We start from the raw sequence: 27,764 nt of genomic DNA, 5'->3' as shown, positions 1-27,764 counted from the left end.
GGCTATATTATTCAAAAACTAAAATAAATAAACTTTTCCCCAATGTCTCACCCACTTGTGATAAATGTCAGTCACAAGAAGCTACCATAGCGCACTCTTTTGTTTTTTGTATAAAAATCCAAAAATTCTGGAACTAAATATTTGAAATCTTCACAAAATTAATTAAAATAAAACTTGTACCAAAAGCAGAATGGATCATTTTTGGAATATCGGAAGGTAACCCCGAACTAAACGTGTTTCAAAAGAACTTACTTAATTACGGGCTAATAATGGGAAAAAAGCTTATACTCAAATTCTGGAAAAACGCTCCAATACCAACAATAAAAATGTGGATTTCAAACATGTTCGAAACATTACACCTGTAAGAGATGAGACTCCTCCTAGCAGGCAAAGTAGACCACTTCCAAAAGACGTGGTCTGAATTTATGGAACTATTACAAGCATAAGGTGCAATAGTAATTTAAAAAATAAATGGTACCAGGATCTGGTAACGGGTGGTAAAAAAACAAAACAAAAAAAAAACACGGTTGGTATATCCTTTTTTGCGGAGTTTTGTGTTATAATAGAGCGATTGTTTCTCCTTTTTTTTCTTTTCTTTCTAGGGTCTTATTTCCTTTCTTTACTTCCTTCTCTAACTTCTTCTCTAAGGGGCTTTCTATTCCCAACACTTTCCTGCACCTTCACGACTCTTGCTCACTTTCCTTACTTCTTTTATTTCTACCTTTTTTAAAGCTCGGAAAACGAAGTGGTACAACAAATGTAATAAGATATATGTCATGTGTATTACTGTAATTTACTGTACTTCTAATTAAAAAATAAAAAATAAAAAATAAAAATAAATAAAATAAATATTCTTGTTTTGTTTTTTGTATGCTGTTTCACACTTGCTTTTTATTCTTTTATTCTGTTCGAAATGTTTTCTATGTTCTATGTAATAAAGAATTAAATAAATAAATAGATTCAAGCAGCCTGGATTTCATATTATTGACCAAACTCTTCAAAAACTGTTGTCTATGTATAGTAGGTACTTTACCAGCTCTCAAATGGATTCCATTAAATATCATCAGGATTGTTGTTTTCTCCACTTGAGTACAACATTGCCCTGGCTTCTCTATTTGACATTCAAGAACTTGATAGTTGGTTTAATTTCCTCATGTGCTTTATTAAGTGTACAATTTCCGTTCTGCAGTTCAAGTGACAGTTCAGACAACTTTAGCAATCAATAAGCCCAAATTATTTACGAAAGCTGATGATTCTAATACTTGTTCTCAGCCCGTCGTACTTTGCTCCCTCTGCACTAGATCTTGAAGCATCACAGCTTGCTTGTCCAAAATGCTCCCAAATAGCTTTATAAGACGGCCACATTGCCTTTACAGTTCGGTAAGACGAAGCAACCCATCTCACACTGAAAACACGACCAATTTTCAACAGTGAAGAGTCTCAGCGCATGCAGTTAACTCATCCTGATTCTTAGGAGACCTATAATATAAGGAATACAATTTGTCACAAAATATCTGAAAATGATTCAAACCTGCAACTTCACTTATAGCATCACCTACACTGAGTTCAAGCCTGTGACTGGCTATTGTTTTGCTAAATAAAACCACCCACAATAAATATTCACCACCCACGATTTAGGCTGGAAAAAACTATTGGTACTACTTATTTAATTTCTCCCCATCCATTCTAATTTAACTGAAACACTTAATCTGAAAATACAGTTTCTTATTGGGGGGCAAATATAGAAAAAGTAATGCTCTTGGAGACAGCTGGCTGATTGGACGGGAGGAGACCGATTTGTTGATTGGACGGGAATTTTAAGGGAAGCTTGTCGGTGATTGGACGCAACCCCCTTAGAGACAGCGGTTGGTTGGCCGCCAAGTAATCGGGCACAAATAATTGACAAATAGGAAAACAAAAAAATCGGAATTCCGATTTAAATCTGATATAAGGTACATAGGGTGGGTATCGATTAATTCTAGACAACAGATTTAAAAAAAATCTAACCCCATTAAATCACTTAGGGTGTATTATGATATGTTCTACAGTATGAAGTGTACAGGCAAAACTTGCACTTCCAGAGTGGTTCATCGTGTAGTTTCTTCAGCGGACCCACGGATTTATTTTAAGAGCAAAACATAAAGTGCTGGAGAACTCAGCAGGTCAGGCCGGATCTATCGAGGGTCCGAAGAAGGGTCTCGACCAAAAATGTCACCTGTTCCTTCTCTCCAGAGATGCTGCCTGACCCGCTGAGTTACCCCAGCGAAAGACAGAGAGACACTGCAAGAGAGGGGGAGAGGGAGAGAGGGAAGGAAGGAGAGAGCGAAAGACAGAGAGACACATCGAGAGAGGGAGAGAGGGAGGGAAGGAGAGAGCGAAAGAGAGAGACACAGGGAGAAAGGTCGAGGGAGAGAGGGCAAGGGCAAGGACGAGGACGAGAGGGAGAGAAAGCGAGAGAATAATAAAACAACGTGGAATAATAAAATAACGTGACTACGTGCACACCAGAAGAAGCCCGTGATCGGTGTCCGGAGCAATGACAGTGAGTTTATTAAATTCCCCTATCAATTTTATTCAAAGGAACGCGGTGTCATTAACACATGGTCAAAACACAATTACATTTACTGAGGAATGTGGATCGATGTATTGATGACACATTGCATAACTACGTGTTAACTACTGGCTGTTAACAAGTGCTAACAGTGGCAGTTAACAAATCGTTTTCATCTCATGGCCGGTGCAGCGGTGACTCGTTGTAACGATTATCCAAGGTCTTTTAAAAAAAAATCCGAATTTAACAACTCTGACTCCCTTCTTGCACAGAAATTGGACATAAACTAGAAACTGAAAAGTTGGGGAACGCCGACCCCCTCCGTACCCCCGATTTCCATCACTGATCCTGGGTCTCTGACGCAGCAACTCTACCGCTGCGCCACCGCGCCACTGCTGGGGAAGAAGGATTCTCTGGGGCGTGAAACCTGGGTCAAGACCGCAGCACTGAGGGTGGCTCAGCAGTTCAGAGAGAGCTGAAGAGAACAACAGTTAGAAGGAATTCTACAGCTATGATTACAGATGTGAATCCAAGATGATATGGTGCCTCCTTGGTAAAGGATTAACCTGTTCCGTGCCACCCCCGAGTATATTCGAGTCATGACCAAACGTTGGCAGGGAACAGGTTAAGGTTATGATAGAACACAGAACAAAGCGGCACACGAACAGGTCCTTCTGCCGACAATGTCCATGGCAACCATGGTGCTAATCTCCTCTGCCTGTATGTAATTCCTTGCATGTCCACGTTCCTATCTAAAAACTATGTAGCGATGTTACAAAACCTACCTTCAGCGGCGCTGCAGTTCTGCCACTGGCCGTGTGCGCGGCTTTGGCGCCTTTGAGGGGGGGTGGGCGAGATTAAAATGCCGTTTTCTCCTGCCTGTCCGAGATATAGTATTGGAGTGATGGGGAAAGCAAGGCATGTTTTGAATGAGAGAGCACTGTATATTCTGTACAGCTCACTTGTGTTACCGTATTTAAATTACTGTGTGGAAGTATGGGGCAACACCTACAAAACCACCTTACAATCACTAAGCACACTACAAAAAAGAGCTAGTCGTATAGTAAACAATGTAGGATATCATGAACACACCAATATACTGTATTTAAAATTACACACCTTAAAGATTAAGGATGTGGTAGAATTTAAGACTGCACAAATAATTTATAAAGCAAAAAATAAACTGCTACCTGTAAACATACAAAAACTGTTCAAAGACAGAGAGGGGGGTTATAACTTTAGAGGGAAACTAAACTTGAATCAGCATTATGCTCGGACCAATTTAAAAAGTATGTGTATTTCCATTTGTGGGGTGGTTTTGTGGAATGGTCTTGACGAAACGATTAAACAAAGTATGAATATAATGCAATTTAAAAAAATGTACAAAAGATATATCTTTGAAAAGTACAGTAATGAGGAAGGAGAATGTAAATCTCACAGATGTTAATGGTGCTTGTTCTTCTTGTTCTTTACTTTTTTTGTTCTTTTTTTCTTAATAGCTTGATTGGAGTAGTTTTATTTGAATTGTCTGTTTAGTTTATTTTATTGAATTTTGCATTTGTTAATGGTGAAGAATGGGGGGTAGGACTTGACAAGCATAGGCTTCTTCCTATCCCTTTTCGAACGAGTCTAATGTGTATTATGTTGAAATTGGCTTTTGATTTTTTTAATTTATGTATGTACATATATGTTATGTATGTGAATGTGTGTGAATGTGTGTGAATGTGTGTGAATGTGTGCGAGTGATTGGTGGTGGTCGGAGGGGCCGTAGGCGCAGATTGGCAGCCACGCTTCCGTCAGTCTGCCCCAGGGCAGCTGTGGCTACAGAAGTAGCTTACCACCACCGAGTGTGACTGAGGAGTGAATGAATAATGCGATGTAAAGCGCCTTGAGTATTCTAGAAAGGCGCTATATAAATCCCATCCATTATTATTATTATGTATATGTGTATGTTTGTATATGTGTATATGTTTGTATATGTGTATATGTATGTATGTATATATGTACATGTATATGTATGTATGTGTGTATGTATTTATGTATATATATATGTATATATATAATTTTCCTTTTATTTATTCATTTTCATCTTTTCTTTTCTTCTTTTTTTTTTAATCGTTCGAAATAAAAGATATCATTCATTCATTCATTCATTCATATGTCGCGGGACAATTTAATCGCAGGAGTAAAATAAAAAAGTTGTTTCTAACGCCGTCAACGCCTACAACGGGACGGATCTCACGTAAGGGACAAAACATAATGTAAGTCGTGTATTTTACACATAAACTTGCTTCTTAGGATGACTTTAATCCAAATTTAATTGGCGAAAATGTGATTTGAGCCCTATACGAACCGGCAATGTTTTTCTGCCGATATGGGGTTTAAATTCGCCGCATCCACAATGTTCCAATCGATCGCGTTCCACAAAAACCCACTCACAAGATGATTTAAATGCCCATTAATTTACAGAATTAAACATTAAATTCCTTCCATTTGGCCTATAAAGTCATGACAATAAGATTTAAAAATCATGTTATATTGTGAATTCTTGTGTGAATGTTATTTGGACACTTAGGCTATTTAAAAATGTTAACCTTTTCTTAAGAAATGGATAGATGTTTAGATCTAGTAATTGAATTTTGTAATTAGCTACAATTAGGTAACTAACTAATTATATGCTTTAATTTCAGGTCATCCACGTAAGATTGTTTCATATTTGTTTCAGAATGCTTCAATCTATAATCACTGTAAATGTATTCCAGTTCTCTTAATTTTTAAGAAAGTTATGGGCTTTTGACTGTCCTTGATCACAGCTTTTGTGTTAAGTCAATGGAAAAGCAATAGGGAACAAGATGCTAATTTCCGAGTATCAAAATGGCCATAACTTTTTTAATACTGAAGATATGAAAGTGAATTAGGTGTCAAATTAAACTTCTTTTTATGCTTTATCTGATGGGATAAATTACAGACTTGATTTTTTTAATCTCAAAATGTTGTAACATTGCCACACTATGGTACCTGGTTCCACCACCACCCCCGGCAGCGCGTTCCAGGCACTCTGTGTGGAAAAACATGCCCCTGCACATCTTCTTCTGGATGAGCAGCTACTCGGCGGCAGGAGAGTGAACGGACTGCGGTTAAATCATCAGCGGAAGAAATAGAAAGTGTGTGAACATAGAACAAGGTGTATGAACACAAGACAGCATGGGCACGGGCCATTCGGCCCTCTATGTTGGTGCCAAACAGGATGCCAGGTTAGACTGATCTCATCTACCCGTACATGACTCATAGCCCTCCATTCCCTGCATATCCCGGTGCTTATCCAAAAGCCCCAAACTCCAATATCTTATCCACTTCCATCACCACCCCTGGCAGCACATTCCAGACCACCGCCACTCTCTTTGTAAAAGACATCTCCATTAAACATTTCCCCCTCACAATGTACAACGGCACCCTCTAGTGTTGGACGTTTCCAATTTGGGAAAAGGTTCTGACTGTCTACCCCATCGATGCCTCTCATAATTTTATATATTTCCATCGTCTCCTCTCAACCTCTGATGTTCCAGAGAAAGCATCCAAATCGATTCAACCTCTCCCTGTAGCTGAACCCCTCTAATCTAGGCAGCGTTCAAAACACAAAAAGCTGGAGTAACTCAGCGAGTCAGACAGGAATGAGATGCTGTCTGACCCGCTGAGTTACTCCAGCTTGTAGTGCTTATCTTCAGTTTAAACCAGCATCTGCAGATCCTTCTGGTAAACCTCTTCTGCACCCTCTCTGAAGCCTTTGGACGGAATCAAATGCACAAATAGAGCTAGACACACTTACAGCCCTGTCCCACTGTACGAGTTCATTCAAGAGCTCTCCCAAGTTTAAAAAAAATCAAACTCATGGAAGCACGTAGAATAGAAACATAGACAATAGGTGCAGGAGTAGGCCATTCGGCCCTTCGAGCCTGCACCGCCATTCGATATGATCATGGCTGATCATCCAACTCAGTATCCCATCCCTGCCTTCTCTCCATACCCCCTGATCCCTTTAGCCACAAGGGCCACATCTAACTCCCTCTTAAATATAGCCAATGAACTGGCCTCAACTACCTTCTGTGGCAGAGAATTCCACAGATTCACCACTCTCTGTGTAAAAAATGATTTTCTCATCTCGGTCCTAAAAGACTTCCCTCTTATCCTTAAACTGTGACCCCTAGTTCTGGACTTCCCCAACATCGGGAATAATCTTCCTGCATCTAGCCTGTCCAACCCCTTAAGAATTTTGTAAGTTTCTATAAGATCCCCCCTCAATCTTCTAAATTCTAGCGAGTACAAGCCGAGTCTATCCAGTCTTTCTTCATATGAAAGTCCTGCCATCCCAGGAATCAGTCTGGTGAACCTTCTCTGCACTCTAGCATGTACGTAGCAGGTACGTCGGAGCTCGGGGACGTCTCTTAGCGGCACGTAACGCTAACGGCAGGTACTCGCGAAACGCGGTAAGCTCGGGAAGACTCATGAAGATTTTTCAACATGTTGAAAAATGTCCAGGAGAGCCCCGAGCACCTACGAGCGGCCTTTACCGTAAATCTCCGAGTTCGAATCAGGGCAAACTCGGGAGAACTCTTGAATGAACTCGTTCAGTGGAACAAGGCTATTACAGTGCAGCCACGCAAATCCAACAAACACACTCGGCATGGTTGGTGAACTGCAGCCGCACGTCAACAAATGGGATTACAATGTTATGTTGTTGTGGCAATTGCAAAGAATGGTTAAAATTAGGCAGGGATATAATTTATTGTTAGATACAAAGTGTTCAAGCAAGATAACAGAGACAGAAGGGGCAGTGGCAGCATAAACTGAGGAGAATAATGCAGCATTGGAGAGATTTGCGGAAATGACAATGTACAGAGTCTGTGGAGGAAGCGGTCTTTGTTTATTGTGCAGGGTGTGGATAACATTCTATTTTTTTTATTACATTTTCCACATAAATTTATTATGCCATTTCTTCGAAGATCATATCAAAAATTTAATTGGTTCCGGTTGGCGGCGCGACTCACTGTTGCAGCGGCCCTGGCAGCCTGCCTGTCTTTGTTATTTTTTTGTCTAGTAAAATGTAGTTGTTGTGTTTTATTATACTGTTTTTAACTGTGTTTATGTGGGGGGCGGGAGGGGAGGGGGGGGGGAGGGGAGGGGGAAACTTTAAAAAATCTCTTCACTGCACGGGAGACCCGTGGGAATGTTTTTTGTTTGTATGGCTATAGAAACAGAGTTTCATTTGAGCCTCCCTGAGGTTCAAATGACAATAAATATTGTATTGTATTGTAAATATTTTAACAGTAATTTTAAGTAAATTTTCCCATTTATATAATTTGGGCAATTTTTGCTTTCTTTTATACATTGAATAAGTTATTTGCAAATTAGTATTTATAATACTTGAAGAACTTGAATACTTGTATACTGAAGAAGGGTCTCAGCCCGAAACGTCACCTATTCCTTTTGTCCAAAGATACTGTCTGACTCACTGAGTTACTCCAGCATTTTGTGTCTATCTTTATAAAATATAATATGTATGTACTCAAAACAGTGGTTCGATCTTATACATGATGAGGTTTAGTGACTGCAAAGTGCTGGTGGAACTCAGGGATCAGGCAGCATCTGTGGAGGGGAAAAAAGGTGTGGGAAGGAACTGCAGATGCTGGTTTACACCGAAGATAGACACAAAGATCTTCCAGCTTCGGACAATAGCTAAAATAAAACAATTCCTCCAGTTTGGCGACCTCGAAAAGATCATCCACACATTCGTCTCCTCTGCCTCGATTACTGCAACTCCCTTTACACTGGCATCAGCCAATCTTCCCTGTCCCGCCTGCAACTGGTCCAAAACGCCGCAGCGAGACTCCTGATAGGCACCCGAAAAAGGGACCACATCACCCCGATCCTGGCCTCTCTCCACTGGCTCCCTGTGCGGTTCTGAATAAATTTCAAGATCCTTCTTTATGTTTACAAAGCCCTTAACGGGCTTGCCCCCACCTACATCAAAAGTCTGCTTACCCACCACACCACCTCCAGGTCCCTCAGATCGGCCGACTTGGGGTTACTGGCCATCCCGTGGTCTAGGCATAAGCTCAGGGGCGACCGTGCCTTTGCGGTTGCAGCTCCTAGACTGTGGAACAGCATCCCTCTTCCCATCAGAACTGCCCCCTCCATCGACTCCTTTAAGTCGAGACTTAAAACTCATCTTTACTCTCAAGCCTTTCTTGACATCCTGTGAGGGTGGGCTATATGTGTGTATTTATGTATGTACTTAGTCTATGAACCAATGTTGTATAACGTTAGTACCTCCACCAATGTAAAGCACTTTGACCAACGAGAGTTGTTTTTTAAATGTGCTATAGAAATAAAGGTGACTTGACTTGACAAAAAGCTGGAGTAACTCAGCGGGACAGACAGCATCTCTGGGGAGAAGAAATGGGTGATGTTTCAAGTGGAGATCCTTCTTCAAAGATGCTGTCTGTCCCGCTGAGTCACTCCAGCATTTTATGTCTATGGACAGAATCTATATTTGTACAGATAACACTACCAACGGGTCGGAAGGATGTTGAGCATTTGCAGGAAAATGACAGAGATTGCAAAAACTGTAAGACTATTAATAATGAAGAACTTCAATTATCCAAATTGGAAGTTGGAGGGGGGGGTGGGGGGGGGGTGCTGGAGTAGGGTACAATTTAGAAGATTGAGGGAGGATCTTATAGAAACTTACAAAATTCTTAAGGGGTTGCACAGGCTAGATGCAGGAAGATTGTTCCCGACGTTGGGGAAGTCCAGAGCAAGGGGTCACAGTTTAAGGATAAGGGGGAAATCTTTTAGGACCGAGATGAGAAAAACATTTTTCACACAGAGAGTGGTGAATCTGTGGAATTCTCTGCCACAGAAGGTAGTTGAGGCCAGTTCATTGGCTATATTTAAGAGGGAGTTAGATGTGGCCCTTGTGGCTAAAGGGATCAGGGGGTATGGAAAGAAGGCAGGTACAGGATACTGAGTTGGATGATCAGCCATGATCATATTGAATGGCGGTGCAGGCTCGAAGGGCCGAATGGCCTACTCCTGCACCTATTGTCTATGTTTCTATGTTGAGTGTAACTTCATCCAATCCCAAACTAAGCTTTCAACCCTGATTCTGTTAAACCAATTTACCTTTTCAAATATTCAATAAATGGAGACCATATTCTAACAAAACATTCTGGTTTGTCAATGAAGACAAGTCTCATTTTTTCCAAGTGCAAGTTCTCAGTCATTTCCGTAATCCACATTTTAATTGAGGGGGCTGCTGTTTTTTTCCAAAATGTTAGTATTAATTTTTTCGCAGTTATTAGACAAACCTGCTTTTATTCCGATTCAGATTAATCCTTGTCATATATACCAGGGTGCTATGAAATTCCCCGTTCACTCGAAGCTCCCATAGTAAACAATATACATACAGTGTTGATAGAGAGCAGTGCTGAACTACTATCTACCTCTTTGGTGACCTTGATCGGACTTTGCTGGCTTTACCATGCACTAAAGGTTATTCCCTTATCATGTATCTATACACTGTGAATGGCTCGATTGTAATCATGTATTGTCTTTCCGCTGACTGGGTAGCACACAAAAGCTTTTCACTGTACCTTGGAACACGTGACTATAAACTAAACGGAACTGAACGGACCTGAACTGAGATATGCAAGAAATAGTGGAAAACGGCAGAATGTTGTGAGTTTGTATTTGATACAAATAGTACAGAACACCATTACAGTAACAATAATGGAATAACCAAATGAGGTCGTGAACAGTAAGAGTACGTGGCAGCATCTCCAGGACTGGAGTATCCGACAGGTTCAAATAAATACACCATAGAACAGTACAGCACAAGAACAGGCCCTTCAGCCCACAATGTCCATGCAGAACAGGATGCCAAGACCAACTCTTATCTACCTGTACATAACCCATATCCCTCCATTCCCTGCATATCCATGTGCCTATCCAAAAGCCTCTTAATCACCACTGTCATATCTGCCTCCACCGCCACCCCTAGCAGCACGTTCCAGGCACCCTGTGTAAAACAAACTTGCCCCGCACACCTCCTTTAAACTTTCCCCCTCTCACTTTATAGCTATGCCCTCTAGTATTTGATATTTCAAACCAGGGACAAAATATTTAAACTGTTTACTCTATCTATGCCTCTCATCATTTTATGTACATATGCTCACAATGTTCTACCAACAACTGAAAGAATTCTCTGCCTCAGAAGGCAGTGGAGCCCAATTCTCTGGATGCTTTCAAGAGAGAGTTAGATAGAGTTCTTAAAGATAGCGGAGTCAGGGGATATGGGGAGAAGGCAGGAACGGGGTACTGATTGTGGATGATCAGCCATGATCACATTTGAATGGCGGTGCTGGCTCGAAGGGCCGAATGGCCCACTCCTGCACCTATTGTCTATTACTTTTCTGTGGATTGTCACCTTGTCGTGGTGGAGAAGCTTGTGTGGACCTGAGATCCTGAGAGCGATGCCGTCTGGAGCTATGCTCCTGGTAGGGCCACCCATGGCGGTAAGGTCAAGGGGGAGGTCTCTGACAAAGAGCAATCCAACCAAGACCTCAACGGTGGAACAGGCGGAGGACGATGGCTGACCTTAGTGGAGCGTTACAACGGCTGGGAAGGCGGCTGAAGGCTGCGGCAGAAAAGGGTCTCCGGTCGTCTTGGACTCCATGCCACTGGATCCTGACCCAGATCTGTCAAGGACCGTGGGGTGGCTGTCTGTGCACCAGTCTCCCCACGTTAAACAAAGTCACGCACAGGGGTCCTCCATATAGGGAATAGCCCCCTGGAGACACCCATGGACAGCCATGACCGAAGGGGGCCTAAGAAGATTGTCTATTGTCTATAATTATTATTTATTCCACTTTTGGAAATGGTTGAAGTTGAAATGCCGGACAGAACATGAAGAAAACACTCTATTCTTGTTGATGTACTGCTGTTATATCATTGAAACCCATCAGCCAAAGTGTAAAGAACATTCAGAATCTTTATTAAAAAACAAAGACTGTTGTTCATCTTAGGTCATCCCTTAATATTTATGTATTTGAGTCCTCAAGCTATGCAACATGGAAACGGGCCCTTTGACCCAACGTCCATGCCTGCATTTGGCTCATCCCACATTATTAATCAAATGAAGGGGAGGTCATTGATCAGTATTTTAATTTTCACCATCAATATATTCCTATCAACCATTTTCGAACTCTCCATCAATGCATAAGAGTTTTATTGAACAAAATTGAGCCATTAGACTTATGGGAGACCCCTTCCAACCCTGCAACGGACTGTTCCAGCTGCTACATTCAGGCAAACGCCTCCGTTGCCATGCTGTGAGAACGGAGAGGTTGAGAAGGAGTCTCTTCCCAGAGTCCATTCGGACTGTAAACTCCTATCTCACCAGGGACTAACTTTACTGAACCTTTTTCCTTCCGCCCACTATATTTAATATGTAAAAGAATATGTGATTCTGTTCCATTCTGTTTGTAGTTTGTTTGGTTGTTTGTTTGTTTGTCTTTTTGCACAAAGTCCGCGAGCATTGCCACTTTTCATTTCACTGCACATCTCGTATGTGTATGTGACGAATAAACTTGACTTGAGGGAAATCGCCCTTATTTCCTTCAGTTATGGTGAAACACCTTTGAACCCTGCCATCAGCTGATATGGTAGCGGTATTCCCATAGTACTATCAGACAGCAAGTTACAGGATTTTGATATCTATATAATTAAAAGTCTCATCTTGACCACTTCCTGTCTGCGCTGTATATTGATTTTAGAAAAAAACGCTACCATATATCGCTATGATTTTTTGGCCATCTTACTCACAGTCCTCCTCCGCTGAACAGGCCCCGAGGATTTTTCCCTTCGATGTAAAATAAAAACATTATGAGTGTTTAAAAAACCTTGAGATCCTCTCGCCTGTCAATCACTGCGATTAAGGTAACGCCCCTTCCGGGGGGGGGGGGTGGTGGGGGGCAGGACTATAAAACCCCGGATGTCTGGACGTGACTCAGTCACTCTGCAAGATCACGATGGAGAGGCCACGACTCTCATTCTAAGCTGTGAATCAACTGAACTGTGAGTCTGCAATGTACTTGCAATAAATGATTTGTTAGCCCTTAATGACAATGCCAGGAGTTGCTTGGCCCGCTGCCCTGCCTGCGCTTGAAACTGCAATGCTTTATTAGGTCCGACTGTGTTTGGTTCAAATGTCCCGCTCATTTCGTGACTTCCGCTTAGCGGACAGGTCGCGCTGATTGCGTAATTTCTGGTGAGTGCAGAGGTCGCACTGATTGCGGAAGTCCCGCTGACTGCAGAAGCCCCAAAGTGGAGAGGCTGCGCTTAGCCGTGTGAGTATTCAAGAAAGTTTACTGCCATATATATGGTGGGTGAGTCAGTGAGTGTGTGTGTATGTGTTTCTGAGTGTATTTGTGTGTGTGTGTGTGTGTGTGTGTCTGTGTGTGTGTGTGTGTGTGTGTGTGTGTGTGTGTGTGTGTGTGTGTGTGTGTGTGTGTTGCGTGCATGTGAGTATGTGTGTGAGTGTGTATCTGTGTCTGTGTGTGTGTGAGTGTGTGTGTGTATTGAATTGAATTGAATTGAATTGAATCCTTTATTTGTCATTCAGACCTTTCGGTCTGAACGAAATGCTGTTGCCTGCAGCCATACATGTAATAATAACAAAACACAATAAACACAAATTAACATCCACCACAGTGAGTTCACCAAACACCTCCTCACTGTGATGGAGGCAAAAGTCTTAGTTACTGTCTCTTCCCTCCTCTTCTCCCTCTGCGCCGAGGCGATACCCCACCGGGCGATGGTAAGTCAGTCCCGCGGTTCAAGCTCCGTGGCCCGGGGGTGGTCGAAGCTGCCGCCCTCCAGTCCAGCGGACGCAGCTGTTGCAACGGGTGCTCCGGAAAACAGGCACCAGCCTGTGACCTGCGAGCTCCCGACATTGTCATCCACTGGCCCGCGGCTGAGCCCCGGATCCAGGTCGCCGCCGCCAGAACGCCGCCTCAGCCGCCGGAGCACCGTCTCCGCCCCGCACCAGGCCGCCCACACGGCAACGTCTCAGCCCCGCACCGGGCCGCCCCCACGGGAGCACCTTCCAGCCGGGAGCCGGTCCGCCCTCACCGGAGCGCCTTCCAGCCGGTAGCCGTGCCGCCCGTGTGTGTGTGTGTGTGTGTGAGTGTGTGTGTGTGTGTATGTGTTTATGTATGTGTGTGTGTGTGTGTGTGTGTGTGTGTGTGTGTGTGTGTGTGTGTGTGTGTGCATGTGTTTATGTATGTGTGTGTGTGTGTGTGTGTGTTTATGTATGTATGTGCGTGTGTGTGTGCGTGTATCTGTGTCTGTGTGCGTGTGTGTGTGTATGTGTTTATGTATGTGTGTGTGTGTGTGTGTTTGTGAGTGTATGTGTGTGTGTGTATGTGAGTGTGAGTGTGTATGTGAGTGTGAGTGTGTATGTGTGATTGTGTGAGTGGGTGTGTGTGTGAGTGGGTGTGTGTGTGTGGGAATGTGTGTGTGTGTTTGTGTGTGTGAGTGAGTGTGTGTGAGAGTGAGTGAGTGAGTGAGTGAGTGAGTGAGTGAGTGAGTGAGTGAGTGAGTGAGTGAGTGGTCTCAGTGACTGAGCTGCCAGCCCAAGAATCTATTTGGCCCACAATATCCATACTAGCCCTCTGGAAACCAGTCCCTTCGGCCCACAACACCATGCTAGCGCTCCAGAAAGCACCCCCCACCCCACTGGCCAGCAATATTGGAATTGGTGGAGAGGCGGAATATTGCGTTGGGGGACCAGCCCTCCCGTGTGAAGCTGGGACCCCCACTTAGTCTAGTAGACAGTGAAAATTATGGTACATTTCTGTAGAACTGGAGGTGACAGCTCAGTGGCGCAGCGGTAGAGTTGCCTCCTTACAGCACCAGAGACCCGGGTATCATTTTGACTATGGATGCTTTCTGTACAGAGTTTGCACGTTCTCCCTGTGACTGCGTGGGTTTCCTCCGGGTGCTCCGGCTTCCTCCCACATTCCAAAAAAAGACGTATTTGGCTCCTGTAAATTGTCCCCAGTGCGTAGAATAGAACGGCACGGACTCGGTGGACCGAAGGGCCTGTTTTCACTCTGTACCTCCAAACTAAAACTAAATTAAACTGCCTGGACTTGGATTTGCTGAGGAATTGGCACGGGTGATTGGGATGTAGTCAAATTACCAGGGTATGATGAATGACGGCTCTCAGGAATTTGTTGGAAGCTCGGGTTTTTCACGACATTTATTCACGGCTTGGATGAAGAAATAAAGACAGGTTTGCCAAATTGTCCAGGATGGAAAAATCAAATACTAGAGGCCGTAGCTTTAAGGTGAAAGGGGCGAAGTTTAAAGGCGATGTGCAGGGCAATCTTTATTTTACACATAGGTGGTGGTGGGTGCCTAGAACGTGCTGCCGGGGTTGGTGGTGGAGGCAGATACGATAGTAGCGTTTCAAAGACTTTTGGATAGGCACATGGATATGCAGGGAAGGGAGGGATATGGGTTATGTACAGGTAGATAAGAGTTAGTCTTGGCATCCTGTTCGGCACGGACATTGTGGGCTGAAGGGCCTGTTCTTGTGCTGTAGGGTTCTGTATTCTATTCTAAATACCTTGATAGATGCTAATTCAATATTCACACTTGGAAGGAGTATGCGGTTGAGTTACATGCCTCACAGATGTAAGGCATTTCCAGAGGATATTCATGCACACATAGACTTCATATGATTCAAGACCAGTTAAAGTACGGGATGAAGATATTTTCCCCTTCAAGCCCGTTCCAGCCTTATGCAAGACTAATTCAGCTAACCCCATTTCCCTTCCCTTTCCCCACAGCCCAGCAAATCCACTCTTTGCAACTACTTGTAAAATATCTTATGAATGCAGCCCCTGAACCTGTATCCTCTCCCATCATCGCGTTGCATCGCAGCCTATAAACCACCTGCTGAAAACCCTTACTTTGGGTTTGCTGCGAGTCGGCTGCCCTGCCAGCAGCCTGTTCGTTATTTCGACTTTTGTTTTTTTGTTTGGTGTGTCCAAATGTTTGTTTTGGTGTCTCTCGGTGTGTCTTGTGTGGGTGGTGGTGGGAGGGAAAAGGGGGAAACCGTTCTTTTAGTCACTTCCTCGATGGAGGCGACTTTTTCCACCTCGCTTCGCAGCCTCCCTCGCGGCCTAACAGCTTGGATTGGAGCGGCCTTTCCCGGAGTCGGGCCAGAGCTTCAGCAGTGGGCGCAGCGTAGACTTTTCCATCGCGGAGTGGGCGATCCCTTGCCGGGGGTCGCCAGAGAGGAGTGCTCCGATCGCTGGTCTGGTGACTTTGGCATCATGGGGCTGTGGTCTGCGGAGCTTATAGCCGCGGGCGTGGCGTGGACTTATCATCCGGAGTCTGGGATCCCTTGCCAGGGATCGCCGAAGAAGAGCTCCGAACGCCGGCCTGCGGCCTATAACATCCTAAAGCCGCGGTCTCCAGTAGTAAAGTGCCGATTCGGGCACTCCAAGCCGCGGATTGTGTTCGACGGTCCCGACGTCGGAGTTTAGATCATCCTGACCAGAGGGCCTGTAGATGGCGCTGTCCGTAGCGGCGACTACGGAGGGCTCATGGCCCTGACCACGGATGAACAAAGGAGGAGGACTGGCTGAATGTTATTGCCTTTCACCACAGTGAAGAATGCTGTGGTGGATGTTTGTGTTAAATTCTATTGTGTTTGTGTGTTCTTTTTTTAATGTTTCGCTGCTGGCAAATTCATTTCACTGCACCTTCGTTGGTGCATGTGACGAATAAAGCTCTTCCTTTCATCTTCCTTTCCCTTTCATCTTTCATTTGCCTTTCCCACTCCATGCACTAAAGGTCACAGTTATAAAGTCATAGAGCATGGAAACAGACCCTTCGGCTCAACTTGGCCATGCTGATCAACATGCCCAGCTACGCTAGTCCATCCTGCCTGCGTTTGGCCCATATCCTTCTAAACCTTTGCTATTCACGTACCAGTCAAAATGTCTTTTAAATGTCGTGATAGTACCTGCGTCAACTGCCTTCAATTGTTAGTTGTCAAATATTGTCGCAAGATCTTGATCGGTTGGGCTGAGGAATGGTTGATGGAATTTAATACAAAGCAATGCGAGGTGTCACATCTTGGGACGTCTAAGAAGGGCAGGACCTATACAGTGAATGGCAGGGGCTCTAGATGCATAGATACATAGAAAATAGGTGCAGGAGGAGGCCATTCGGCCCTTCGAGCCAGCACCCCCATTCATTGTGATCATGGCTGATCGTCCCCTATCAATAACCCGTGCCTGCCTTCTCCCCATATCCCTTGGCCTCCACTGCCCTCTGTGGCAGGGAATTCCATAAATTCACAACTCTCTGGTGAAAAAGTTTTTTCTCACAGTCTTAAATGACCTGTGGCCCCTGGTTCTGGACTCGCCCAACATTGGGAACATTGGGAAGTCCAGGACTCGCACAACATTGGGAACTCTGGGCAGTGATACAGAGCAGAGGGATCTAGGAGTGCAGGTGCATAGTTCCTTGTAAGTGGCATCACAGGTACATAGGGTGATCAAAAAGGCTTAAGGCATAATGGCCTAATCAGTCAGGCTACAGAAGTTGGGAGGCCATGTTACCCTCGTATAAGACATTGGTGACACCATAGTTAGTGTATTGTGTTCAGTTCTGGGCACCATGTTATAGGAAAGATGTTGTCAAGCTGGAAAGTGAGCAGAGAGATTTACGAGGATGTTGCCAGGACTAGAGGGTGTGAACTATAGGGAGAGATTGAGCAGGCTGGGTCTCTATTCCTTGGAGCGCAGGAGGATGAGGGGTGATCTTACAGAGGTATACAAAATCATGAGAGGAATAGATCTGGTAGAGTAGGGGAATCGAGAACCAGAGGACATAGATTTAAGGTGAGGGGGGAAAGATGTAATGGAAACCTGAGGGGTAACTTTTTTACACAACTGGTGTTAGGTGTATAGAACGAGATGCTGGAGGAGGTAGTTGAGGCAGGGACGATCACAGCATTTAAGAGACATTTGGACAGGTACGTTGGGATGGGTTTAGAGGGTTATGGGCCAAGTGCGGGTAAGGTGGGACAGTTGGTCAGCGTGGGCAAGATGGGCCGAAGGGCCTGTTTCCCTGCTGTATCACTCCATGACCGTTACCAAGACAATCGACAGATATGGAACAAGAAAATAGAATACTTGGAGATATTCATCCATACGATCAATGATCAATAGGCTATACTGTCTGCACATGCTCTTCCCTATAGAATGTTCTCAGCATTAGGTCGAGCATTCATGGAATGGTGTTGTGTGCAGAATCGCAATGTGTGCAACATACCGATTGCTTTTGTGTAATGCCTGGCTCCCAGCAGTAACTCCGGCGCACGGTACCAAAACGTCACCACCACTGGATCCAAATCAGCCAAAGGTTTCAGCGGAGAATTAAACAACCTGGCAAATCCCATGTCAGCTAGAAATTAAAAATACACATTTGATAAGGTTATTGAACTAAAACTAATCTTAATTCCATAGGTTTTTCATCAATCTTTTTATCTTTTTATACAAATAATCATCCATGCATTGTATAATATCAACATGGCGTAAAAAGAAAAGGAACGTTCTTGGTTCTTGGTTCTTGGTTTCTTGGTCCTCCAAAATATTCCAACTGGAATTTAAACTGGAGGTGGTGAAGGGAGGGATTAAGCCAGAAAGGGTTATTGGGAAGAAAATGCTACTTTAAATTTAGTTGCATCTGGTTGGGTAACTATAGTTTGGTGGAGATTATTCCATGCTTTAATTGTGCGTGGGAAGGACGCAATCATTTTAACACATTTCAAAACTATTCTTGGTTTTGAAATGTAAGCAGTGATCACCCATTTCCTCATGCTACAATGGAATGTGGATATTACAAATATCTGTAATTATATTTATGTAGACGGCACAAATGCGATGTTAATATATGTCCTTAAGGGGCTGCCCCACTGTACGAGCTAATTCAAGAGTTCTCCCGAGTTTCCCCTGATTCGAACTCGGAGATTTACAGTAATGGCCGCTCATAGGTACTTGGGGCTCTCGTGGACATTTTTCAACATATAGCATTGGATAGATAACATGTTGAAAAATCTTCACGAGTCTTCACGAGCTTACAGCGTTTCCCGAGTACCTGCCGTTTCGTGTCGAGACTCTTCTTCAGTCTGAAAAGAAGGGTCTTGACCCGAAACGTCACCCATTGCTTCTCTCGCTGAGTTACTCCTGCATTTTGTGTCTATCTTCAATTTTCTTGGCCCCACTCTGGGAGTAGAAGTGGGGCGGATCCGGACCACAACGGCCGTGAGCCCCAGGCCGAGTTCGGCGATCGTTTGCCTGCTTCTGCTGCTGTTGAAGGTGAGACGTTGCGTCGCGCCAGGGTCTTGGGTCTGTCCCACTTTGGCCGTCAGTTCCGCGACAGGCTGTTGGTGCGCAAAGATTTTGTTCACTACGAAAATTTTGGAGCCCCGCGCGATGTCGCGCACAACTACATACCCCTCCGCGCTTCTCAGTGGGATCGGCCCGCGCGGCCACACGATGCCCGTACGCCTCAACGCCACCACGAGTTCGCATAATGTGCATGCCAAGGACACGTAAGTGGGACAGGCCCTTAAGTTTGCATGGTTTCACTGGTTTGTTTGTAATTTAAATTGCATCAACTGGTTATCTCTAGGGATCGGAGAAAATCCAGGCATTTCTAGTGCTGCTCATTGAAAAGCTGGCATGACGTTCATAGCCAAGCACTTGCCAAAACCAAAGCTCCAAATCCTTCAAACTATACACCAGAGAATATAAACTGTGCCATGTGTGAAATAATAATAGTTACCTATTTTCACACACCCCCGCTCCGCACCTTCACCCATTACCAGGATATTTGCTGGTTTCTGTAAGGAAATAAACAAAAAAAGATTTAAAAGCAGTTGAGTCATTTGCAACAAAAACTGAAATATAATGGTGGCCGGTATAATATAGGTAACATGGGTCTGGTTTACACCAAGTGCTGGCATGCAGCAGAGGTGAAGCATGTTGCACCTACGTTCCCCCAAGTTGTTACTAACTGCATCAAATAAAAGTTTTTGCCACTCTAGATCACTCTCATAATCATCCCATCAGCACCAGGGACTAACTTTACTGAACCTTTTTCCTTCCGCCCACAATATTTAATATTTAAAAGAATATGTGCTTCTGTTTGTAGTTTGTTTGGTTGTTTGTTTGTTTGTCTTTTTGCACAAAGTCCGCGAGCATTGCCACTTTTCATTTCACTGCACATCTCGTATGTGTATGTGACGAATAAACTTGACTTGGCTTGATTAGTCATAAAAGGCAAGCAGTCAGGAGAGGGTGAAACTGCAATGGGGAAATAAGTACCAAGTTCGATTCATCTCTCCACCCCATGTGTAGGAAGGAACTGCAGATGCTGGCTTACACCAAAGATAGACAAAAAAATGCCGGAGTAACTCAGCGGGCCAGACAGCATCTCTGGAGAAAAGGAACAGAGTCCAAAGAAGGTTTCCGACTCGAAACATCACCTATTCCTTTTCTCCAGAGATGCTGCCTGACCTGCTGAGTTACTTCAGCATCTTCACCGCTATCCCATTGCAGACATTGGACTTAGTCTGTGGAACCAATGCACTACAATGCTGAGAACTATATTCTGCAGTGGACGCATTGGTGATCATTTTCCAATGTTCAATAGATTCAGGATCAGTTCCTGGGGATTGGAGGATAGCTAATGTTATCCCACTTTTCAAGAAAGGAGCGAGAGAGAAAACGGGGAATTACAGACCAGTTAGCCTGACTTCGGTGGTGGGAAAGATGCTGGAGTCAATTATTAAAGAGGTAATAATGGGGCATTTGGATAGCAGTAAAAGGATTAGTCCAAGTCAACATGGATTTATGAAAGGGGAAATCATGCTTGACTAATCTTCTGGAATTTTTTGAGGATATGACGAGTAAAATGGATGAAGGGAGCCAGTGGATGTAGTGTATCTAGACTTTCAGAAAGTCTTTGATAAGGTCTCACGCACGGGAGACTGGTGACTAAAATTAGAGCACATGGTATTGGGGGTAGGGTGTTGACGTGGATTGAAAATTGGTTGGCAGACAGGAAGCAAAGAGTAGGAGTGAACGGGTCCTTTTCAGAATGGCAGGCAGTGGCGAGTGGAGTGCCGCAAGGCTCGGTGTTGGGGCCACAACTGCTTACCATATATATTAATGACTTGGAAGAGGGAATTAGGAGCAACACTAACAAGTTTGCGGATGACACAAAGCTGGGTGGTAGTGTGAACTGTGAAGAGGATGTTGGGAGGTTGCAGGGTGACCTGGACAGGTTGAGTGAGTGGGCAGATGCGTGGCAGATGCAGTATAATTTAGATAAATGTGAGGTTATCCACTTTGGTGGCAAAAACAAGGGGGCAGATTATTATCTCAATGGGGTTAGGTTAGGGGGAGGTACAGCGAGACCTGGGTGTCCTTGTACACCGGTCACTGAAAGTTGGCGTGCAGGTACAGCAGGCAGTGAAGAAAGCTAACGGAATATTGGCCTTCATAACAAGAGGATTTCAGTATAGGAGTAGAGAGGTTCTTCTGCAGTTGAATAGGTCTCTGGTGAGACCACATCTGCAGTATTGCGTACAGCTTTGGTCTCCTAATTTGAGGAAGGACATCCTTGTGATTGAGGCAGTGCAGCGTAGGTTCACGAGATTGATCCCTGGGATGGCGGGACTGTCACATGAGGAAAGATTGAAAAGACTAGGCTTGCATTCATTGGAGTTTAGAAGGATGAGGGGATTTCTTATAGAAACATATAAAATTATAAAAGGACTGGACAAGCTAGATGCAGGAAAAATGTTCCCAATGTTGGGCGAGTCCAGAACCAGGGGCCACAGTCTTAGAATAAAGGGGAGGCCATTTAAGACTGAGGTGAGAAAAACTTTTTCACCCAGAGAGTTGTGAATTTGTGGAATTCCCTGCCACAGAGGGCAGAGGAGGCCAAATCACTGGATGGATTTAAGAGAGAGCTGGATAGAGCTGTAGGGGCTAGTGGAATCAAGGGATATGGGGAGAAGGCAGGCACGGGTTATTGATTGGGGACGATCAGCCATGATCACAATGAATGGCTCGAAGGGCCGAATGGCCTCCTCCTGCACATATTTTCTATGTTTCTATGTTTCTATGATATGGTGCCCAAAATTGCTCACAATATTCCAAATGTGGCCTTACCAGCGCCTTATAAAGCCTCAGCATTCAAATCACTTCAAAAATGATTAGGGGAACTATCCTTGCTCTGTCTGTGGGGGATGGAGAGTGAGAGAAAAACTAGGGTGACACGGAGTACACACGGGTGAGGGCGCCAAACTAATGATCATTTATTAGTTTGATAAATGCTCTGGTTTCCTCCCTCCAAAGACGTACTGGTTTGCAGGTTAATTTGGTAAAATTGTAGCTTGTCCCTTGTGTGTGTAGGATAGCGTACAGGGATCACTGGTTGGCGTGGACTCGATGGGCCGAAGGGCCTGTTTCTGTGCTGCATCTTGAAACCAAATCACTGGATGGATTTAAGAGAGAGTTAGATAGAGCTCTAGGGGCTAGTGGAGTCAAGGGATATGGGGAGAAGGCAGGCACGGGTTATTGATAGGGGACGATCAGCCATGATCATAGATACATAGATACATAGAAAATAGGTGCAGGAGTAGGCCATTCGGCCCTTCGAGCCTGCACCGCCATTCAATATGATCATGGCTGATCATCCAACTCAATATCCCGTACCTGCCTTCTCTCCATACCCCCTGATCCCTTTAGCCACAAGGGCCACATCTAACTCCCTCTTAAATATAGCCAATGAACTGGCCTCAACTACCTTCTGTGGCAGAGAGTTCCAGAGGTTCACCACTCTCTGTGTGAAAAATAGATTGTCCCTTGTATGTGTAGGATACACACACAATGAATGGCGGTGCTGGCTCGAAGGGCCGAATGGCCTCCTCCTGCACCTATTTTCTACGTTTCTATGTTTCTATGTTTAAACTAAACTACCACGAAGATAGACACAAACAGCTGGAGTAACTCATTGGGACAGGCAACATCTCTGGAGAGAAGGAATTGGTGACGTTTTGGGTCGAGACCCTTCTTCGAGCTATGGTACCCTCTTGCTAAATATTATGCACAAAAGTAACTTTTGTGGGTCTTATTACAAAAAAAAATCGATCACATGAAAATAAATCAAATGATAATATAGCCTCAGTTCGAGCTGGTCATGGCCTTGTGACTGGTTAAGTTGTAGCCCTTAGAGAATTTGTTCCACGACTTATGGACAGATTTTCTTGTGATTATTAAACAAGCATCCCTTTCTGCTCTATACTAAAGAAAGTTAGATAAGAATCGTCTTTACAAACTAAACCACGAGAATTTATATGCTAATTATAAAAATAGTGATTGTGCAGGGTGTGGACAACATTCTATTTTTTTAATTACATTTAATTTCCACATAAATTTCTTCGAAGATCCTAATAAAAATATCTTAACAGTAATTTTAAGTAAATTTCCCCATTTATATAATTTTGGCAATTTTTGCTTTCTTTTATACATTGAATAAGTTATTTGCAAATTAGTATTTATAATACTTGAAGAACTTGAATACTTGTATACTGAAGAAGGGTCTCGACCCGAAACGTCACCTATTCCTTTTCTCCAAAGATACTGTCTGACCCACTGAGTTACTCCAGCATTTTGTTTCTATCTTTATAAAATACTAGACCCTGTTGGGCGGGGGGCGGAGGGGATGAGGGGGGTAGGGGGAGACAGGGGTGGAGGGAGGGGAGAGGGGGAGAGGAGGTGGAGAGGTATGGAAGGGGAAGGGGAGAGGGGAGAGAGGGGGGGGAGAGAGAAGGGGAGAGAGAGGGGGAGGAGAGAGAGAGAGGGGGAGAGAGAGGGGGGAGGGGGAAGAGAGTAGAGGGGAGAGAGGAGGTGGGGAGAGAGGAGGGGGAGTGGGTAGAGATGTGGGGAAAGAGAGGGGGGAAAGGGAGGGAGGTAGGGGGGAAGGGAGAGGGGGTTGGAGGAGGGGAGAAGTGGTTTGGATTAGGGGAGGAGGGGTTGGAGGGGGGAGAGGGGGATTGGAGGTGGGTAGAGATGTAGGCAGGAACTGCAGATGCTGGTTTACACCGAAGATAGACACAAAAAGCTGGGGTGACTCAGCGGGTCAGGCAACTGGAGAGAAGGACTAGGTAATGTTTCGGGTCAAGACCCTTCTTCAGAATGGACAGGCAACTTTTCATGTCTTTATCTTCAGACTCATTGAAAATGAGTCCATTCCCTCCACAGATGATGCCTGACCGACTGAGTTCCTCCAGTATTTAGTATTTTGCTCAAGATTTCAGCATCTGCAGTTCCTTGTGTCTCCATTTTAATGACCTGCGTGCTCCCCTCTCTGGTCCACCAAATACAACAACTGACTACATTTTTACCAAGATTGTGGATTTTTTTCTATGACCAGCATAAAGCCCTGATGAACTCACATAATAGCACCTGACTTCACTGTAGTGAATTGTCACATAATCATAAATGCTATAAAGATAACATTGCAGCAAATTTTGGAAGAGTTGACTTTGTCAAGTTACTAACAGAGTTGTTGAGATTTAATATGTGAAATAATATAAACATCAGTACAATAAATTTGAAGGCCAATTTACTGTTGCTCTTGATTTTCTGTAAATCAAAGTAAGAGAAATATCCAAATATCCCAAATGGCAACACAACAAACTACAGGCTTTGAAACCTTGAACAAAACACAAAGTGTTGGAGGAACTCAGCGGGTCAGGCAGCATCTGGGGAGGGAATAGACAGGTGACATTTTAGGTTGGGTCTCTGCTTCAGACTGATCTGAAGAAACGTCATCTGTCCATTCTCTCTGATGCTGCCAGACCCGCTGAGTTCCTCCAGCACCTTGTCTTTTTGCACTATTATTGTTTGCTTGTTTTTATCGAGAGAGAGGGGGAGAGGGAGGGGGAGGGGGAGGGGGAGAGGAAGGGGGAGAGGGAGAGATTGAAGGGGCGAGGGAGAGGGAGAGGGAGAGGGAGGGGGAGGGGGGAGAGAGAGAGGGAGAGAGAGGGAGAGGGGGGAGGGAGAAGGAGAGGGAGAGGGACGAGGAGAGGGAGAGAGAGGGAGAGGGAGAGGGAGAGGGAGAGGGAGAGGAGAGGGAGAGGGAGAGGGAGAGGGAGAAGGAGAGGGAGAGGGAGAGGGAGGGGGAGAGAGAGGGGGGAGAGAGAGAGGGAGAGAGAGGGAGAGGGGGGGAGGGAGAAGGAGAGGGAGAGGGAGAGGGAGAGGGGGATACTCATAAAAACAAGCAAACTATATATATATATGAGAGAGAGAGAGTACATATATATAATAGATACACATAAAAAAACATTCACACACATACACACACACACACATAGATACACAAACACACCAATAACAAGCAACTGTGATGGAAGGCAAACAAGTTCAATCTTCTTCCCTTCTTTCCTCTCCCGCGGTCGGGGCAGCTGAACCGTCCGCTGTCGGGGCGATCAAGCTCCCGCATCAGGGGGATCACCGATCATGCCTGATCTATCTCTCCCTCCCTCCGAACCCCATTCTCCAACCTTCGCCCCATAACCCCTGACACCCGTACTAATCAAGAATCTATCTATCTCTGCCTTAAAAATAAAAATGACGGCCTCCACAGCCTTGTGTGGCCATGAATTCCACAGATTCACAACCCTCTGACTGATAAAATGAGAGACATAGAAACATAGAAAATAGGTGCAGGAGGGCTCGAAGGGCCGAATGGCCTACTCCTGCACCTAATTTCTATGTTTCTATGTTTCTATGTAGGAGTAGGCCATTCGGCCCTTCGAGCCTTCACCGCCATTCAATATGATCATGACTGATCATCCAACTCAGTATCCCGTACCTGCCTTCTCTCCATACCCCCTGATCCCTTTAGCCACAAGGGCCACATCTGTGACAGAGAATTCCACAGATTCACCACTCTCTGTGTAAAAAATGCAATATAAGCAAACATTTCTCAATCTCAAAGCCATCAAAGTTCAAATGTGGCAAAGTACCAAGAAATAATAAATCATCCAATTTGATTTGGATTGAATTGCAGACGAGTTTGCCAGTCTCATGGGCCTCGTACAGCCCCACAGGGCATGGTCTGGATATTCTGAAGGATAGCCCCACTGATCATCATATTCCTGATCTGATGACAAAAACACAGCTTTCTCTTTGTTGAGAAATCTCTCACCAGTCTGCACGCTAAACAGAGCCAGAAGGTTCGTTTTCTCCCATTGACGTTCTGAAGATCAAATAGAAATAGAAATAGAAATAGAATGTATTCCACAGATTCACCACGTGTGCTGTACATACATGACAATATAGAACAATTGAAACAGTGACCAGCAGCAGCATTCTATTGTACCCTCTCACTACCATGACTCACTCCTATATGAAACATTACTCCAAAGCAATAAGTTCAAAATGTTAGTGTCGGAAGGAGCTGCAGATGCTGGTTTAAAGCGAATGGCATGTTGGCCTTTATAACAAGAGGAATCGAATATAGGAGCAAAGAGGTCCTTCTGCAGTTGTACAGAGCCCTAGTGAGACCACACCTGGAGTATTGTGTGCAGTTTTGGTCCCCTAATTTGAGGAAGGACATTCTTGCTATTGAGGGAGTGCAGCGTAGGTTTACAAGGTTAATTCCCGGGATGGCGGGACTGTCATATGCTGAGAGAATGGAGCGGCTGGGCTTGTACACTCTGGAGTTTAGAAGGATGAGAGGATATCTCATTGAAACATATAAGATTGATAAGGGCTTGGACACACTAGAGGCAGGAAACATGTTCCCGATGTTGGGGGAGTCCAGAACCAGGGGCCACAGTTTAAGAATAAGGAGAAAGCCATTTAGAACGGAGACGAGGAAACACTTTTTCTCACAGAGAGTGGTGAGTCTGTGGAATTCTCTGCCTCACAGGGCGGTGGAGGCAGGTTCTCTGGATGCTTTCAAGAGAGAGCTAGATAGGGCTCTTAAAAATAGTGGAGTCAGGGGATATGGGGAGAAGGCAGGAACGGGGTACTGATTGGGGATGATCAGCCATGATCACATTGAATGGCGGTGCTGGCTCGAAGGGCCAAATGACCTACTCCTGCACCTATTGTCTATTGTCTATTGTCTAAACTGAAGACAGACACAAAATCCTGGAGCAACTCAACAGGTCAGGCAACATCTCTGGACAAAACCAATAGGTGACGTTTCGGGTCGAGACCCTTCTTCAGACTGAGAGTCAGAGGAAAATGAAACGAGAGATATAGACGGTGATGTAGAGAGATATAGAACACATTCATGAAAGAAAAGCAAAAAAAGATGATAAAGGAAACAGGCCATTGTTAGCTGCGGTGTTTAAGAAAGAACTGCAGATGCTGCAAAAATCGAAGGAGGGGGTCTATGGAGCGAAGGAATAGGTGACGTTTCTGGTCGAGACCCTTCTTCGGGGTAGCTGTGGGGTATGTGCGAATGAGTTACAGTCAATGGGACTCCCACAAGACGACTTTGAAGCTAGTATAACGACTTGTGTGGGGGAGGGATGGAGAGAGGGAAAGCAAGGGTTACTTGAGGTTAGAGAAATCAATATTCATACCGCTGGGTTGTAAGCTGCCCAAGCGAAACATGAGGTGGCGTTCCTCCAGTTTGCGTTTGGCCTCACTCTAACTGTGGAGGAGGCCCAAGACAGAAAGGTCAGTGTGGGAATGGGAAGGGTTATTTGTGTTGGAGAGTACTACAGCTTCTGCTTGTGAAAAATCCATTGAAGAGGTGGCTAGCAAAACTGAACCATGCAATGTTTATAACATGAATGAGTGGTTCAATAGCAGCAACAGTAAAGATGGAAGCAAAATGCTTCCCAGGAATAGAGGCAACAACGTTTATAGTTGAAAGCATAAATGGCTTGGCCATGCCCCCTTCCCACTGTTACTTTTGGCATGAAGTTCCATACCACCAGGGTTCAGGAACGGCTACTTTCCTCCAACTGTTGGAGTCTTGAACCAACAAGGTTTAGATTTAGGTTTCTTTTCATCACGTACACCGTGCTACA

General features: G+C 44.5%; 1 protein-coding gene across 3 annotated transcripts in view; it reads right to left on the bottom strand.

Annotated features, from left to right (window-relative positions):
- The window catches only part of cdk19 (cyclin dependent kinase 19), a 243,388-nt gene that overhangs the window by 97,545 nt on the left and 118,079 nt on the right, over positions 1 to 27,764 (bottom strand). For all 3 annotated transcript variants that reach the window (XM_033022000.1, XM_033021999.1, XM_033021998.1), the window contains 2 exons: positions 19,481 to 19,538; positions 17,966 to 18,097 (listed from right to left, as the gene is read on the bottom strand). In XM_033022000.1, the coding sequence (XP_032877891.1) occupies positions 17,966 to 18,097; positions 19,481 to 19,538 (190 nt within the window). The remainder of the gene's footprint in view (positions 1 to 17,965; positions 18,098 to 19,480; positions 19,539 to 27,764) is intronic.

The sequence above is a fragment of the Amblyraja radiata genome, chromosome 5 (assembly GCF_010909765.2).
Source record: "Amblyraja radiata isolate CabotCenter1 chromosome 5, sAmbRad1.1.pri, whole genome shotgun sequence".
Classification (NCBI taxonomy): domain Eukaryota; kingdom Metazoa; phylum Chordata; class Chondrichthyes; order Rajiformes; family Rajidae; genus Amblyraja; species Amblyraja radiata.
Note: the sequence above shows the minus strand (reverse complement) of the source record. Positions and strands in the feature narration are given on the sequence as shown.